The sequence below is a fragment of the Filicampus tigris genome, chromosome 11 (genome assembly GCF_054856515.1).
Source record: "Filicampus tigris isolate MCC_2025a chromosome 11, RoL_Ftig_1.0, whole genome shotgun sequence".
Taxonomy (NCBI): domain Eukaryota; kingdom Metazoa; phylum Chordata; class Actinopteri; order Syngnathiformes; family Syngnathidae; genus Filicampus; species Filicampus tigris.
The window spans coordinates 10,902,751-10,922,052 of NC_141227.1; the positions used below are offsets into that span (position 1 = coordinate 10,902,751).

At 40.1% G+C, this 19,302-nt stretch overlaps 1 protein-coding gene across 5 annotated transcripts in view; it reads left to right on the forward strand.

Moving 5' to 3' along the window:
* macrod2 (mono-ADP ribosylhydrolase 2) overlaps positions 1-19,302 on the forward strand; it is a 392,053-nt gene that overhangs the window by 86,701 nt on the left and 286,050 nt on the right. For 4 of the 5 annotated variants that reach the window (XM_086045890.1, XM_086045894.1, XM_086045892.1 and 1 more), the window contains exon 4: positions 2,547-2,576. The exons of the other annotated variant lie outside the window; for it this stretch is intronic. In XM_086045890.1, coding sequence (XP_085902016.1) covers positions 2,547-2,576 — 30 coding nt within the window. The remainder of the gene's footprint in view (positions 1-2,546; positions 2,577-19,302) is intronic. 5 annotated transcript variants of the gene reach the window in all.

A 19,302-nucleotide genomic window follows, 5' to 3' on the forward strand; every position in this document is an offset into this window, starting at 1 on the left:
ATGACGGTTTGCAACGGCCTTTCAGACATAGTATTTGAAGATCCAAATACTCCGGTTTTTCTCATGCAAACCTTTTCATTCAGCCATCTCTTACTTGTCTTCTGGCCTTGTTGGTATTTTAGTATTTTCTTTTACTGATTTTGTTTGCAAATGCAGTATAGCGTGCTGACAGATAAACAGCTGGAACGTGTTTCATGACATTCTGACTATTAAAAGCGATGCAATGTGGGAGACAGGAAATGAAAACGCATGCCTTAGCACTTTTACCTCCCCACCTTTCTGCTTTCATATTTATTCCACCAATAACAGATGAGGTGGCTGCCAAACACTTTCCACACTGCAAGATCACATCACATGGCTAGAAAACATCCTCATATTGTATTCTCACAATTATCGCTGAGTCTGTCTCACACACACTTTCGAGATTTGTCAGACTGATTAGAAAACACATCTTCATTCTCTGATTAGGTTTGGAGTAAATGAAGCGGCCCCCCTCTGGTATGCATTTCCATAATGTCAAGTAATTAAACCCCAGCGTTTTAATAGATCAGGAATAAGAAGACTCCCCAGGTGACAAGAGAATGATAGACTTTCAGGAAACTGCCTTAATATCAGATTTGTTTTAAATGAGCACTGAAACTTTGACTTTCATTGTGTTCATAACAGTCAAGTGGTAACATACAGCAATCAAAACCCTAAAAATCCCATGCCATCAAAATCCACTTTTTCGCCACTGCTTCTTGCATAACCCAGGGTCATCCAACATGATTTAAGTTTGACATGTATGCAGTTTGTCGTTTGTATGCAATAATCATTGAAAGGAAACTGGCCTGCAAAATGAGCAATATTTAATTTGGCGCCGTTGTGACATAGAGTCATTATTCAAGTACCTGCCCTCTACGTGCTTGCAACACACCCACCCAATACAGAAAAATCTGACACTCGTGACCAACAAAAATAGCTTGAATAATGGCATCCCTTTCCAACCCAAATTTTCTGGCAAACCTGATAAAAAGGATTATAACACAATAAAACGCAGTGCAATGACACCTTTAAACTAATTAGATTTATTACCAAGCATTTATCACTTAGACCTCAATTTATACGCCTCACAGTTCACATAGTTTCTTAATATAATAAGCTTTGTAACTCATTCTATTCCAATGGCGTATTTATGTGATTTCACAGTGGGTCTGGAAAAAGTCTGGTACTGAATGAGTTAACATGAAAATATACTTCGCATTATCATTTTGGAATGGCTAGCTGACATAGTCTAGACATATACACAAAAAAAAAAAAGGTTTACATGAACATCTCCCGCCACAGAAAAAGAGAAGCACCATTGTAAACATGACAGCGGACTGTCAGTATATCATTGTTGGAGTTTATTGTCTGTTATGTTATGCGCCTACTGTATGTGCACACACCAAAAAATAACAAAAGGCCTTTGATGAAGCAAATTCTGCAGCGGGAGAGCTTTCCTTTGTCCTTGCTCCCACTCACACGTGCTGCTCTGTGACAACAATGCAAAGCCGTGATGGTGCCACAGAAAGTTGTGGAAGTCCCCCGCTGCCCATCATAAAAACAAAACTGTGCTGTGATTGTGCAGCTCTTCCTGACATCACATGTTCATTATCTGTTGCTTTTTTTTTTTCTCCAGGAATAATAACCGTTAAATGGACTACTCTTGACTGCTAATGATATAGATGGAACAGATGATCATTTGAAGAATATTTTGCAGTATGATTGTTCCAGTGCCCGTTGTCTGAACTATACATCAAACACAAAGTTCCTACTTCCTCTAACACCCAAATTAATTGATGTATTCTTAACAATCCCTCCTTCTAATCTTTCTCCTTTTCAAGTGGAACGGATCGCTCTGGCAGAGCAAAACCTAAATAGGTTAATTGTCATATGATATGCTCACCACTTTAAAAACTCCGGCTTTGTCTTGGACTGCATGTGAACCAACAAGCTTCATGTCGCCTCAGAAATGGACTTCACTTATCATGTATACAACCTGTTGCTAAGTATAGAGTGCATCTATCGAAATCATGGGTAAACATTTTACAAGCACCGCAAGCAATGCATCGGGTTTGTCCGATGTTTTCATCTTCCTGGAATCTGTCCGTTTCTGTGACATGTTTCCATAACAACCCACACATTCCTGATGCCTGCGTTTACTGAGATGAACACAACGTTCTCGCACCACAGGGCATTTTTAATTGCTTCAACTGGGCTAACATTTTAATGTAGTCTTGCTCTAAGCAATACATCTGCTAATTAGTATACTTTATGTGATGGAACTACGCAATTTGATTTTCTTTCATGAGAGATAAACATCATTTTGTGGATGAAAAATGCAACTTTAACCGTGGCCCTCAAAGTACACGTTTATTAGGTACTCTCTTTGCTCTTGTGTTCAGTGACTAAATGCATGAGTGAATATTTCTGCTTGTTTTTGGTACGTTTAAACATGTTAGATATTGAGCAATCATGGTAGCCTTTCTTGCAAGCTTTCTGACATTTGATTTGTCTCTTTTCAGCAAATTCAAGCCTACTTGGAGGAGGGGGTGGTAAGTGAATGTCTTATTAGTCTACCTATTGTTTGCTGCTCCTTTACAAGATGAGTTGATTTTGGTGTGAGGCCCTCAATATTTCGATGGATCGGCGATAGATATAAGTGTAGAGTATGCTCATCAAATGTCTGGGATGAATGTGACTGAATGTAATTCTGAAAAGATGAGCGTGAAGTGCAGCGCAACCTTGCACTGTGCCACACTGAGAAATGGTCATTACTTTACTGGCCTGCCGGAGCACATTATCATCAAAGCAGTGAAGGAAATCTCAAGCAGTCAACCGTGGTGTTAGAATAATGGGGAAGGAGCTGGAATGCTGCAGCCCAAACCTCTCTGTTCTTTTCTGAAATTTGACTTTGTCAGTGACATGATTGAAATAATCATTCCCCCCACAGTGTGATGAAAGCTCCTAGTTAGATGTTGAATTGTGTGTGTGTTTTTTTTTGTTTTTTTTTGTCTGAAGTAGAAAGTTTGGATGGTACAGAAGTCTATCGCTCCAGCAATATTTCTATACAGTTGTGTGGGAAGATTTTTTTTCTCGCTCTCTCCATCCATCCATCCATCCATCCATCCAAGTTTAACAGCTATTAAATGCATAATGATTTATACATGGTCATCTTTCCTGTGTTCAGGGGAGTCCACAACAAAGACAGTTATTTTTCTAGACACTTTCGTATGTGTGTTTATTCTTGGGCTTGACAAAATGCATCATTAAGAAAGAATGGACAGTTACCTGTGGATCTGCACAGTGTCCGTCTGAGTGCTCACTGTGCTGATGGAATCTCATTGCCATCTAATCACACTGCCCGGAGTGGCTCTCATGAAGTCTCATGGTTAAGACTGCAACATTTTACAGGTGTGGCAGCTTGGCTACACTGTATCAATGACAGTGAGGAGCAAAGAAAAAATGTGATTGATATGAAAGGTCATGATGCATTTCCATGAAACAGCCAAGTTCTCCAAGTGTGATATACACTCCTACAGATTGAGGTATGTGTTTTACACAACTTTATGGTCATTTGATGCGCACCAAAAAGAAACCATAATATATGCTATTATTAGTCACTTTAAAGTTCAGAACACGGAGGCGAATTGTTTGATCCAATTTTGTGAGTGTTAAAACTGCAAGGATTGCACCGTTTCAACACAACCCAAACAGAAGTATTCTACTTTGCAGCTATTTTCACCATACATTCATATAGGAATATAACTTTAAACAGTATATATTTTGTGACTAAATATTAACGAATGTTCAGTAATGATCACATTACCTATTCCAGTCTTAAAACATGAAATATTTAACTTGCTCAGTTTACACCAGGGGTTCCCAACCTTTTTGACTACAGTGACCAGTTAATTAGTCACATTTAAAAGGGAGAGTGGGGTACAGTTTAAAAAAAATGTATTCAAAACTTTTATTTTGATTACATACAGTATATTTACAAATTTACAAAAACATAATAACTGACCATAACACAATACAGTGCAGTAGGTCTATGTATTATGACGTTCCTCTTGTGGAGTTTTGTGGGCAGAGTTGGGCAAGTCCATGACTTGGAAGCACAACTCAGCCAAGAGTTGGGAACCCCTGTTTTACGTGACATTGTTGTCAACTAAAAATGGTTACAAGCAGTTACTATTTTGTTGCAGCAAAGACTACATTCTCAAGGCTTTCCAATACTTACTGTTTATTTGCATTCGTCACTTCCTGTTCTCAGCCCGTGCGCTACTTCGCTCACTAACAGCCAATCAGAGTGACCAAATGTCATGACTTAAAACGCCGATTCAACATGCTGAAAAGCCCACCAGACACTTCCCGATGTTACGATGGTGTGTAGTACATCAATTACACGGCACAATCCGATGCCCTGACTCTTTCCGACGTCGAATTGGCCTATCCGGGCCTTTATATGCCAAATAGCTTGGCTTTTTGAGTGCATAGTCTACAGCAGTGATGGCAAGACACATACACAGCTGTGCTTATTAATTATAATTGCTCTGAGTGCCTCTTTGTTGTAAAACACATTTGTCCAATCATTTGATGCTTTTCTGCTTAATAAAATCAAGGTCAATCTGAAAGGAAACAAAATCGGTGATGTTTTCAGCCCCTTATGGCTTTTTTTTTTCCTGAAAGAAAACACAATTGATGGTTACAATCAAGGACAGTTGTCCAACATTAAAAAAGAGTTATGACAATGATTAACCAAACAACCCCCCATGCCTGGCCTCATGGAAGGCCCAGAAGGTTTTTTTTTTTGCTCTTGTCTTGATAACTCCGAGGTGGCTGCTGAAACTACAAACCCTTCTCTCTCGCCCTGGCCCCCTCTATAGCTTTATCTGTGGTTTGGCGTGTGAATATCTTCTGCCCTGGTGGTGGAAAGGATCAATATGAAGAGGGGACGTGCTCTCATACCTTCCTTATCTCCCAGCTGTCTTCTCAGGACTCTGCAGAGGGGCAGTTTCACAACAGGATGATTCATCATGTTTGGCCTCATGAACCAAAGCCTTATTTAGTTCCCACAGATTGGGAGGTTGCCTACCACCACAACCTCACTAAAACTGACAAAAAAACCCTCCATCTCCACTTCATTTGGAGAAAAAAAATTGTAGACCGTGCACTCACGTTTAGATATTCTATCGTATTCTTTTGTCAGTATTATACTGAACCCATTTTCCATGTATTCAATGCTTTTCAGCATTTTAGGGATTTTTTTTTAGGACTTTTTTTTTTTTTCCAATGCATTTCAATGGCCGTAAATTATACACAAATTTTGTGTACTCTTGAGTCCGGGCAATCCCAATCTCGACTGTACAGTAAATTAGTTATTTGGATAGATTGGTCCCTTGTTTGATCAGATTGGTGATCGGTTATCATTTTTTCAAAAGTCGCTGATTGGTGATCAGGGCAAAAATACTGATTGTGTAAAGCCTAGTCAGTATTCAGTCATCACCCAAAATATACATGAAATATTATTTGGTGTGACATATGACATCATGGTCTCAATTGATTGCAATTAAAAAATAGAATTGTTTTGTCCCTGAAACATTGTTTGGGCTGTGACCATTGATTTTAGCGACCCCAAAAAAATTACAAGATACAGTACACAATGAAAACTGTTATGCGCCGGTGCTCTGTTTAATCCTATAAAATCACTAATGGGAATTCTCACTGGGCCCTATGTTTTCACTTTCATGTACACAATGGAGTTAACCAAAATAGCACAGTTATCTGCAGTAGACATATTGGTCTCGCTGGGATTGTGAACATACATGGAGGGAAAATAACAATGATCTCTGATAATAGAACACTAAATGAGGCCTTGGTGAATAGAGGATAATTATGAATGGTACTGAGATGATCTTGTAATGTGTGTCACCGCATGGCTGGATGCTGGCACTGTCCCAAAAAGAATGTAAACATCCTTCTGTCTATCTCATCACCACTTCAATTTATCAAAGGCAACATGACAGCATATTCACAGCCTTGTAATGATACCATGAAGCACGGTGTAGCCACCGAGCAGGAGCTTCCCCTGCCTTTTGATGTCTCCATTCAGGAAAGGGGGGCTGCCTCATTAGCATTCTAACCACAATTGTTGCCCATTTAGCAACATGCTTTGACTAGACCACCCAAACAAATTGTTTTTCTTGTGTTGGCCCTCCTTTCTCGACTCCAGCCGGGCAGTGGGGCACATCCACGCTTGTTTTGTAAGTCCTAACTCTGGCTAATTTAGTCATTGGACTCCAATGCTCACCGAATTAACGAGCCTTTGCCATTGCTTGCGTAACACCGACTGTCGAGCTGCAGGCACCCAGATCTCTTCATTGGTGTGAGTCTGCAAACACAAGCGGGATTAATTATGGTTGATGTGCCACCGATTGTATCTGAAAACGGTGGCTGTCCTGTGGTCCTCTTCTTGTGCTACATCAAGGTTCCAACAACAGAAGCATCATGTTCAGCCAGTCATGAATGGACGTGACGTGTTTGCGCAGCCTCTGTTTTGAGAAAAGTTGCGAGGTTACATAGCATTTTCTAAAATGGTCACTTTGAGCTCTTTTTTTATAAAGTTTTTTTTTTTACTTACAACCATGTAAGCAAGGGGCCAAAACCACTGTTACTAGCAAATAAAAAAGACAACTACGATCAAATTGCAGACATGGCTGTGATGTTTTGTGAGCCCGAAAACTATTTTGAAACCAGGTCCTAGAGTGGATCGTTCTGAAAAAGCTGGCCTTACATTTTTGTTTATGCGGATGTACTCATCTTTCCTGAGACGATGATGTGGTTGTCCCAGTTTTCATGTGCACGTGCTCAAACACCACCCAAATTTGCAACAAATTTCTATGACACATTTCTATAAACAATTCCTTCTTTATGGGAAACCTTTTCAAAACCGATCAAGAAAAAGATCTCCTCCGTTTGCGTATTGACGATAAATAATGACCAGACTCGAGAGGGACGTGTTTCTAAAGAATGAGGAAAAAATGGAAATAGAGAGACGAAAACACCCACCTGTTTCCTCTTGGGTTCTGAATTCATGATAAAATTTCCCCACTAATGAAAGTTTTGCAGTTTCAGCAAATCTAGATGGTAACTTCAGGACTTTATTATCCTGTAACTGTGTGTGCGTTTGTGCTTAAAAAAGAAAATGTTTTCAGTTTTCGACATGTTTGGATAATCCTTTTGACAAGGTCCATGTTTGCTTTGTTGTCTATTTCTCTGTCTCCATTTGTTATGCAAAGACTTCTGTTTTCTTTTCACGTCACCTCCAGGTGAACCATTATCCGCTTTCTGGTGCTGCCAGAGGCCTGTTTATTGTGGAGATTGGCAGAGACTGGGGCATGCTGTTCTTTGTAATGGGGGTGAGGTGTGTGTGGGGGGGGGGTTGCGGTGCGTGGTGGGCCGGTGGGAAATGGTGATTAGAGATGGTGTTGTGTGACTACTTGGCCTGGCTGACCTGCTGGCCTAGCTGCAGCCACATCATCTTTCTGGGAGCTCAGGACCTCCCTCTATGATTAATCACTCAAAGATGACATTATTCTCATCTCTCATCGATTGCACACTATGCTTGACTGATGGTCCTCAGTTCGCAGATGGTAGTAACAGCCATTAGCATAACTTATGACAAAGATAGTGTTTTCCCCAGGGAGTCTCCTAAATAATGTAACATGATAAATGAAATGCAAAGATTCCTCCATCAGCGTAATACCCGAGAGACATGCTTATCTCCTCATATTTAGTGAGCACTTAGTTACACTCTGATCAAGATGCACCTTATATCTGTGCTGAGATACTTTGTCGTGTGTTCATGTTGTCGTGTGTTTAAGTCCTGGTGTTCAGGAAATCGTAAGCAATATGTAGTAAATGCAACTCATTCTGTATTTTTCAAATCAACATTGCTTGGTCAAGTGATCGTCTAAGATGCATTTTCAAAGTCAGAGGTCAAGCATCTTGCAGCGCCCTGTGTGAGATGACTTATGTGACTTCTTCCTGTGCCAGTCAAGTGCCGTGTGATCATATATGATATGATACGTAGTTTTATACAAAAACGTCCATCGTGCTGTTTAACCCTATAGTTTTTTATATTTGTTGGGATCGGTATTAGTTTGATGGTGACGGTGACTCCGCTGTCCGAGCCACATCTACTCGGGCTTATGAAGCCACCACATCACTAGCTTGGGAACCCAGACCACTAAATCAGCAGCTTTCAAGGCTCCTAGGAGTGAGGTTTTAATAACGTACACTCACACAGTGCTAGTTGGAGTCCTTTACATTGGGTTAGCTCTGTTGCTACGAACGTAGCATCCGAGCCATTCACTCCTTACGCATGACAAACCGATTTCCACTCAATGCAATCGTCACACTAACGTGAAATTTTTGTTATTTTTTGTTTGGGTGGTAATGCCTGGAGAGGCATGGAGGGATGACGGCGCAACGTCACTGCTCAATGCACGTTATCACAAGTGCAAGAAATCATTGAATTGTAAGGGTAATAGTATCGTTAAATTCTTATCGATACCCATCCCAAGTTGAGTGTATGGATTTTTATGAGCCACCTGTCACACTGAGATCTCAGTAATATAAGTATGTGTATTGTAACAATAATATGTAAAGAGTACTTCTGTTGCATCTACCATTAAGAGTAGTTAACAAGGTCATTATCTGGACTGTATTTGGAGGTACCCAAGAGGGAAATTACATTTGGTGGACTGCCCCCGCTTTTTTTCTACTGCACCCTCCTCCAATCTATAGTGATGGATGGACTAATTGACGTGGAATGATTGAACCATTCATTTTAGTCAAAAAATGTGGGTTCCATATTTAGAATTGTTACATGATAATAGGAAGGTAAGAAGAAAGTCAAAGAATGCAAGATTAAAAACAGACAGGAACAAAAGGGAAAGGTTAGAGCATGCAATTATGTGTGCCAATAACCAAAAAAATGGCCAGTTGTGCAAAGCTAAGCTTCAGAGACCGGTGAACTGGATTTATGAGAAGGTGTGTATCTGCAAACGACAGAAGGACACATCTGCCACGTGCCATGGTATCTCACTCGTAGCCTATGAATCATTCATCTCTGTCCCCATGTATAAATCAAGCTGCTGGCTGGCGCCTGTGGCAGTCATGTCTTAAGCTGGTTGATGGCAACGCTTGATCTCTGGCATTGTACTGCAAGTGACGGAGAGGAACAAACTTGAATGGCACATACAACCTTTGAAACCTTCTTTACTGCCGTTGTGACCGGAGCTGTGCCACTTTGCAAGTCCACATAAAGACAAGCGTTTTTGAATTGATGATACTCCACTGTGGATCATAGTGGTCATTTTGTAACATTTATGTAAACGTATACAAACCCTGACATATGACATCAATGTCGTTCTTAAAAATACAATGAAAAAAACCCTATTGTAACCGCTTTATGGTGTCTCGTCAGAATTGATGAATCAATTTATCCTCGCAACACATGCTGTGTTTTACTGATGACTTCTAGGTCAATTGATCTGACAAGTCTCAATACGCAAGTCTTTGAGTATTGTGCAACGGATTGTGACTCTAATCAGTAACCACCCACTGGAGGTCATTCAACAACATTTTTCCTATTCAATGGCTTGCATTATACTTAGTAGTTACCCGTATTGAAACAAATTGAACCGGGACTTGACTGCAGCTAGGGCTAAAACATGAAAAATGTATTTGTCATTCAGTAAGTACATGGAAAATATCCCTGTACTAGATGCTTCCATGCTTAACTAGCCCTATTGAAGACAGTACCGGTAAATAAAGCAGTACCGCCCACAGTGACTTTAACCCTGGAACCAAAGATTGAAAATATGCTAACAACTTAACTATTTGTGCTCCTTTCCGGTCTCCAGTGTATGAGGTAGACCTTATGCACATTGTAAGTAGGAGACACACTTATACACTAAGGATGTCATGATATCCAAATGTGACTATACACTAATATCACGATATGAACCTCACAACACGATAATTATCACAATATTGTGGGGAGGTTGGTGATATATAAAAAGCTTGCAAAACTGTATAAAAGCTCACAATATTGTAAAAAAAAGAGCTTATATAAAAAAAAAAAAAAATCTGGTTTTGTACATAACAGCATTCACAATGAAATATCCTTGGCCAGTCATGCACTCCTATTGGGTCAGCAGCGCAAATTATCATGGTCTATGTAGTTCACAATGCTGTGTTCGGCTGAAGTGGGCTGACGCAGATGTTGAAAAATATTGGACCTTTTATTGGTTAGGACATAGTTTTGTTCATGTGAGCAACAATCTGTTTAATTTCTGTATAATTTGGTTGTGTGGGTGTGTGAATGTATTCTGTGGAACATAAAATAAAATAGACATGAGCAATTGCATTTACATGTCTCTACACAGTGCTTATTAGCTGTGGTCCTAATTATACATATAGTTCAAATAGTACAGTTATATTAATGACATACAATGACCAAACACCTAACATTGAGGCACTTAAACTGCACTAATTAACTAACCACCAGAGGGTGCTGGAACTGCACAAATGGAAAACAACTTTTAAACAGATTTGCTGCTATTAATATCGTGACATGACAACAGCGATATCATGGCAATGTTAATATCGTGATATCACATTATTGCCGATACTTTGACATCCCTATTATAAACTGTATATCGTCGCTGTCATGTGAAAAACGCTTATCTCCATTTTTTTTTTTTTCATTTTCTTATTTTTACATGAATCATGTGATACGTGTTTTTCACAGGACAGCGACGGACGATAGGTTGAATGTTATGTGATATGTTTCAGGGGGGAAAAAAAATCAAAGTTAGATAATTTTTACTGATCTACCAGTATCCCAAATAGCGGGAACCTAATTGCATATTCCTGCTAAGAGACTTTGCGGCGGTTTGCAACAGGTATCAACGTGGTGGAGGCCTCTAGCTGTACATAAGAGACGGTATTTAACTATAGGTAGTGCTGAATGTTGTCACCATGGAAAATACTGTTACAGAAATTACATCTGTCTTTCTAATCAGTTTTGAGAAACCAACAACGGCATAAAATCGCTGCTTTGTTTGTTTGATTTAACTCATTCTGAGTTTATGCCCAGCCTGCGTAGCATCATGTTTCAAACTTAGGACATCACACCGAAGATTTTCTTTGGTAGAATGGCCAGCAACAAACAATTGTTTCACTGTTCTGAAATGACCAGGCACTGCAGAGCTTCAAACACTTTTGTCATAGGTAAATTGATATGGCTCCTTCTTGTGGCACGCTACATTTTTTGTTGTTGTGGAATTTCAATTAGGTTTACATGAGCAAAAATGATCTGGTTTCCCCGTCAACTGTCATTTAGCCTGCGCCTCATTGTCATGGTTGCCGCACAGTGGTGCAAATTGCAACTGCCTTTCAGATGAAGTCTTTAAAGACACAACATGAGCCACCATGATTTGTGTCAGGTTTGATAAATCACATGGCACCTGCACAAATAACCTATTTGCATCTTTTCTTCTCTGAATGCGCAAAATTAACTGCACAGCATTTTAGTGCATTTGGCATATGCAGTTGTGGGTGTGCCCGGCTAGTAGATCAATTTACTCATCTGTTTGACTGAGCAATTCAGTTTGCTCTTGTTTTTGCATGCACAAATTTAAGTATACGAACAAGTGTGAAGTTATCACTATTTTAGAAGGGTCTGTGTTCCGACAGAACCCGCCATTCTCTTTAGGAGTATTAATGCACGGTTCTTAAATGTGTTTGGAATCCATCCACTGAAACGTTCCTCGCTGAAAAATAATGTAGCAATTATAATTTTGAAGTTGTACAAAGCCTTAAACGCTCAAGCTTTCAATGCTTTTGTGCTTCCTTTTAACTGCAAGGAATCGCACAAGAACAGAGCAGACCATTATCAGACTTTTCTGAAACATTTAGTTGATCTATTTTTTTTATTACTTAGTTGATAGTTGAGTCTATTTCCCACTCTCCCATAGGGTCTGCTCTATAAATGTATTGCAGCTGCTTGCTTTTCTTTGTTTTTGACCTATGTAGCCTCTCTTTTCTACTCTTTCCATCCCCGAAAGGAAACAAGGGTGGCCTTTGACTTCAATCAGGGGACTTGGGAGATTGATATTGTGCAATTCTACGCAGTATCTCTGTAATATCTGAATTGGTTATTTATTCTCATGACTGTATTGCAAAAGACTACAATTTAGAAAGTGGCCACCTTATTCTGTCACTGCACATTGTGCACAGAGTGTACAGTGTATACCGCCACAGGGCTTTTGAACTAGGCAAGAAAATATCAATTTAGTTCTCATCCACATTGCACTCGACCTCCCCTGGACCCCAGACCCCTTGGTGTATCACAATTTCTGGGTCAGTTGTTGAGATTTTAGACAACTCAAAGCATTACCAGCCCAAGTGTCAGAGCACATTTGTGTCCTGTGTCAGATTCATTGTGGACTGTTTTGTGGGCTGATCCTGCGGTCGCTTTGGCCATTTTTGTTTTGCACGCATGTGTCTGTGTGTATTATCTGTAATTGTCTTTTTGACTGAGTCTTGGAACGGTTGTGTGCGTGAGTGCAAACTTGATTGTCCACACATTTGCTTGCATGAGGCCTGTCAGCGTCCGTCTGAATCTGCAAGTGTGTAACTGGGCTTCAGCTATAGTAGTCTTATTCCGGGATATCTGGACGCTGAGTTGCCTTGTCAGTTGACTCAGTGGTCAGTTTGGGTCCCACTGCCCCCAGCGATGCCGGATGGATTGATGAGATCTGACAGATAGGGACAGTTCTTCCTTCGCAGGGCTCTACCCTACATCATTGTCTTACCAACCAGTGCAAGGCTAACACAGGGACGTCACATGAGGCTCTGAGAACTTGGCCACACGGTCAACCTCTCATTCAGAAATGGTTGACGGCATAGTTTGAAACCCTTGATTCAGTTTCTTTTCAACATTTCTACAGAGGGATGGATATCCTTTTTTAAAAAATCTTTATAACCCCCACCGCTCCTCACCCCCACTCACACACACATTTTCCCCACTCACACACACATTTTCCCCACTCACACACACATTATTCTTATTTAATATATAAGAGTTTAAGTAATGATGTGGTGTGAGTTGAGTGTGGACAGAATTGCGGGTCCATTCATTCTTTGCTACCATACTATTCTGCATTCGGGTGGCCACAGCTCAGAGGTAGAGCGGGTTGTCCAGAAACCAAAGAATTGGCTATTCGAATCCCGCTCTGTCAGAGTCTGTGTAGTTGTGTCGTTGGGGAAGACACTTCACCCACCTTGCCCCCATTGTCACTCACACTGGTGTATGGCTGGGCGTGAATGTTAGGTGGTGGTTGGTGGGGCTGTAGGCGCATACTCGCAGCCGCGCCTCCGTCTGCCTGCCCCAGGGCAGCTGTGGCTACAGAAGGTAGTTCACCACCACCAGAGCGTGCAAGTGCATGAATAATGTATCCATTGTGAAGCATGTGAGTGTCCAGAAAAGTGCTATATAAAACTGATGCATTATTATTTTTATTATAAGATGAAATATGACCAGTTATGATTGCTTAGGAGAATGTAAAAAAAATGTGGTTTTCACACAAGATGGGGCCCTTCCACATTTTGCTATTGTCATTAGTGAATGGCTCATTGCCCATTTCCCTCGGATGGGGTGGCATGGTTCGTATGAGTGGCCAGCCAGGGGTCCTGATTTAACATCCAGCTACTTTTTCTTTGAGCTTAGAAGGTGCAAGTACTGAACCAAACTTTGGACAAACTTGAAGGGAGGATACCAGAAGATTTTGTCTTCCATTCCACAAGAGTTCCTGGCAGAAATAGTTGATGTGATTGCAGGGTGGCTGGAGAAGTTGGGAGCAAGTCCTGGTGCCAATATCAAATTTTAAATAAAATCATGTTAAATACTTTCCTTAAATACTTCCATATATCATCGCTGTCCTGTGAAAAACACATCTGTCCATTTTGGGAATTAAAAAAAAAAAATAAAAAAATCACGTTAATGGGATGTCTGTAACGCATAAACATCATTCACGTAAAAATAAGAAAAAATAAACAAATGGACATACGTATTTTTCACAGGACACCGATTATATGAGTCATTACAAAAAAAAGCAAATACAAATCATTAATTCGGCACATTAATACAATCATACATATGGAAAGCAAGTGTTCATTAGTGATATGGCTCCTATAAGATTTGTTTTGTTGTTGCTAAGCTTCATCACAGAAAACAGCTGCTCACACAGATATGTTCTACCAAAGATACTTTGCGCTTGAACAGCACGTAGACGGACTTACAGCGTGATCGCGGGGAGCCAAAAGTTCAGTAAGACAGCTGTTGCGCTGCATTATGTATTTGTAGTTTGAGTGTCATCAGCACTTCACATCGCGCAATTAAAAAACATATTAGTGTGTGAGAGAATTGGCGAAGGAGACATTGCCCAGAATGCTTTTCTGTAGTTTCAATTATCACATTTCTCAGTGTTATGTCTTATTTTGTAAAGAGATCGTGGAATAGTTAACCTTGTAGTGCCTAGTTGCTATATTTGAAGGTGGACAATATGGCCCCCTGAATTATGACACTCTAGTCTCTTGCATTATTCGATTTAATTGATTTATAGACAGATGGATACTTTATTCATCTTGTGATGCTATTGACCAAACAGTGAAGATAACCACTGAACCAGAAATGAAACTTATTGCAATCTAGTTGTAGTGTAGCAACAAAAGTGTGCCTCCCTAACTACTCAGTGCAATATGGCTAAAAAACAATGTTTAGAATTGTTGTTAATGTTTGATACAAGAATAAATCTTTTGAATCGTGTGTAATTCTTAATAAATATTGGTTAACTTTCATGCTTGGCAGTTAAGAATCTTAAAAAGAACAATGCATATTTTTATTACACAGCCATTACCCTAAGCCCCTTTCACACAGGTGTCCTGGCAAATTCTTGTTAGAGGTATAACCATATAGCAAGCATTTATAGTAGTTAGCCTGTCCCTTTCAGAACCTCAGGGTTATTGCCATGTGTGTGCGTGTTCACACAGCTGCCGTTTTGGCTTTGTACATTCAGATAACGAAAATGATGAAAAACTAACATTGACTACATTCACAAACAATAACAAATCTTTATCCAGTGGGATATGGGCTTTAAAACTCTGCTGTTATATAGTTAAGGTTTTATAATGGTGACAGTTTGGAACGTATTTCAATATCTTGTGGGAAACCTCCATCCATCTGTCTATTTTCTAAATCACTTGTTCTCGTTTCTGTTGTAGTCTTTGATGATAGGCTACACAGGACTAGTTGTCAGACAATTGCACATCACATTCAAATCCACATTTATGGGCAATTTGGAGTCATCAATTTACCTTCCATGTAGAAGTGTGCGGTACAGACAGTGTATTCAATTTATTTTTGAATTTGCCTGAACGTAGAGATGTGGACCCTACTGTCCAATTGCAGTAATGCAGGTTGATGGTTGTATCCCTTTCCGTGCGGACTGCTCAGTGTAAGAGAAATGCCCAAATTGTATGCCCGCATCACATTTTCCGCTCTTGCTTGTTGCACAATACTTGCAAAGCCTCTGCTACTTACAAGTTGCAGCTTGATACCTAAACTGGCTAAACATGGTGCAAAGTCAAAAGTGCATCCCGGTTCTACATGGCATCATTGCCTCTACAGTCAACGGCAGCGAAAAAGATACAATTCTATAAGTAGCGTTGCAACGAAGGGAAGACGGTGAGAACGATGGGAAGCCATGCTAATTGGTAAGCTATCGAAATGCAAAACAGAGAAATAAGCGTTTATGTGATGCAGTGCACTTGTCACACATGTCAGGCTGCAACATTTACAGCGGAAAGTAACTAACTTTGAACAGCTAATTATCAAGCAACTTAATAACTGGGAAGAAAACAATACAGAACAACGTAGACAGCCACTGAAGACCGGAAATGACGGAGGACATCAACCCATACGTGAGAGGAAATGGGCTGAATAAAGTTATAAGTACATTAGTTATAATATAAAAATAAATAAATATGATAACCTTTGTTAGTCCCACATTGGAAAAAAATAACATTGTTTCAGCAGCAATAGCGGATACAGGAAATAAAGGAAAACATTGCATCCCAGAGAAGACATTTGTATAAGTACATTGCAGAAAATAGAGACCTGAAATATTGCCTGTGTATTAACCATCTCGTCCAATCCATCAGCAACTTTTCATTTTTAGTGCCAATTGTTAATTTTGACATTTGAGATTAATCTTGGATAGACTTGCTGGATTTACTACTGTTGAAAAAAGAATTGGTAAAGGCTTATCAATCAATTGCCACATAAATTTCAATGAAAAATGGAAAACAAAACTGAAAGCCAGTTTTACTGTTTTCATTTAACATATCAGCAGCAATATTTTTTATTTACAGCATTTTGCACTAGGGAGTGCTAACATTCAACTCTGACTTGAGATTTGCATAATGAATGTTTATCTTATTCGTTTTATCGCTATGTATTTGATCAATTGTGCATCTCTAATGGAGTGTATAATTACCCTATTCAGAAATTATTCATTTAGTAAATTATTAATTCAATATATTTTTACCCTTTAGCCTTAATTTTATTTTGTGACATATACCACCATCGGGAAGGAATGCAATTCATATCGTGATATGAATTTTGGGCTATATCGCCCAGTTCTACCTACATGTATCTTTTTGTTGTATGTGGATAGAAATTCACGCAATGGGAAAAGCTGTAAACTCCTCTCTGGTGGGCCAAAGCAGAGATTCAAAACTCGGACCTGTGAGACAGATACGCTAACCATTACTCCAGTGCTGCTTTCCGGGAAACATAGTTATATTTAAGGCGAGGTCGACTAGAGTCCTGTAAGAGCTTGTGGTCTAATTCTTAATTTCCACTTAACATAAAACATGTTGCCTGTCAGTAAGGAACCACATAATCGATACTGGTTGCCGTTCATGGAAATTCAAACCTATCTGATAGGCTTGTGCAGTACTATCATCAAATTGAAGCATTATATACCTTTGGTTTGGTGCAGTGCATAGTTGTTATCTATAATGTTCATCCCGGAGGCATAAAGAACACACACACAAAAACTCTTGTGGGTCGAATGTGACTCAATATTTATACCACAGTGTATCGTTTATCAATTTTGTCAGGTTCAAATTATGTAAGAAAGGAAAACAAATGCAATGGTCTTAGCCATTGTCCTTGTTTGATACATCTTGCTGAAACGCACCTACTGTGGTGGCTATTTGCCAACACTGTCGAACTTCTGAGCCCCTCATGGGGCAATCTAGTTAGGTCTGTCTGACAGTCTGCTTGCCTACAAGTGAGGTTTCAGCCGAGGGAGAGCAGAGCATGCTCCAGAGGAAAGCTGTCATATTTTTTTTCTAGACCACGGGGTATAGCGTTTTCTCTCTCCTCTATCCTTTCTGTCTTACCCTCACCCTGTATTTATCCTTCACTGTACCAGTCGGTTCCCTTGGTGAAGATCTTCACTTTCCCAGTGTCTGCTCCTCTCAGCCTGGCTGTGCAACATAAACAGGCGGGCATCGAGCAGATGAAACACCAAGCGTCCCTCAGGAGGCGGACAAGTCACTATGTGAACCTCCTCGCTGCTTCCTAAAAAGACCCAGCAGCAATCCTGGTATGCTTGCTGGGACTGACACCGAGCCAGCAAGTTGGACTGAGGTAAAATACGCTCCCTGCGTGCTTCCTGTGGGGGAGATGAGCGTTTATACCTTTGGGATGATACCCACCACTCCACCTTATCCCCTCTTCCCAGGCACTTCATTATCACCTGCACAGTGCTCCTGCAGTGTGTGCTCTGTAGACAGATCTCTAAGGAGAGTCATAGGAACCCACGTAAAGGAGCACTGAAGACTTGAGGTGAATGTCAGGAAAAATGAATGTGAAGAAAGGAGGTGTGGAAATGGCAGAGGGATAAATAGACAAACAGAACAGTGAACAGATGTCTGCCACAGTGGGTGGCGTTAAAGCTAAACTGTTTGTGCTATATCTTCTCGTTTTTGTCTGCAAATGAATATATTTTCACAAAACGAATGAGATGCAGGTCATCAACGTACACACCATGTTATCAAATGTGTTTGTAGGCTGACAGCAACTGTCAACATGTTTTGCAACGAGTGAAAATACAAGTTTTTAGTTTTCCCTCTATAGCAATGTTGCATTACAGCTTGGTATTTCGTAATACGGGTATCTGGGGATTGCTATGATAGGCTGTAACATATTATCAAGTGCCACGGTCCTTAATTTATTCCTTCCTATGGCATTGAGCCAAGTGAAGGCTTTTCTGTGTGTTCACACAAAATGTTCCAGGGAATCACCATTTCTCATCAAAATGATGGTTTGGTGGAAATGCAGGAAACCTGAAATCACACTGGCTATGGCCCGACAAACACGACATATACTATAACATGAGTGCGTGCATGCAAGTGTAAAAAATGTGCAAATACTGATGCATGCAGTAACAGGGCTCTACACTAACATTTGCACTTTTTCAGTTGGTGCACCAGCACAGATGTGGTAGCACCCTTTTTTTGGGGTGATACATCATGATCGTATTCGCTGGTGTATACCGTAGTTGTCTCAATTGTCATTCTGTAGTTTTTATATGACGTAAAGATTGACACTCACTCAAGGTATGTTTGCAAAATATTTTACTGAACAAGAACTATCTGCAACAAGCAGCGGCTGAGAAAACAGGTCAATAACCTAAAACTGAGATATTGAAAAATGGCTTTGCTTTTGTGTGAACATTTTGTTCAACACAGAGGGGCCGGCTCTTATTGTAAGGCCCCCTAACCCTCTTCCCGTTTGGATTACCAAAGCATCACGGCCTGCCTCTCATCATATTCCATCAAGTCTGGCCCCTCAACACTGCTTTGGATTAGGGCCTCCAAAGCAGAGTTTTCAACCACGGGTACATTGCAGGTGGCATGTGGAAACTCATGAAAGTTCAGATGACTGATGAACATAAAATAAAAGTGCCATAGTGGCTCTGATTATTATTCTTGTTCAGTGCTTTCTTCCTGATATTGAAATTTCATGCCTGTTTAAAGGGGACTAATTTAAAGTTGCTCCGATTTTTTTTTTTTTTGTGGTAAATATTGAGAATGATATATAACAAAGGCTGGTTTATTCTTTGGTTTGATTCA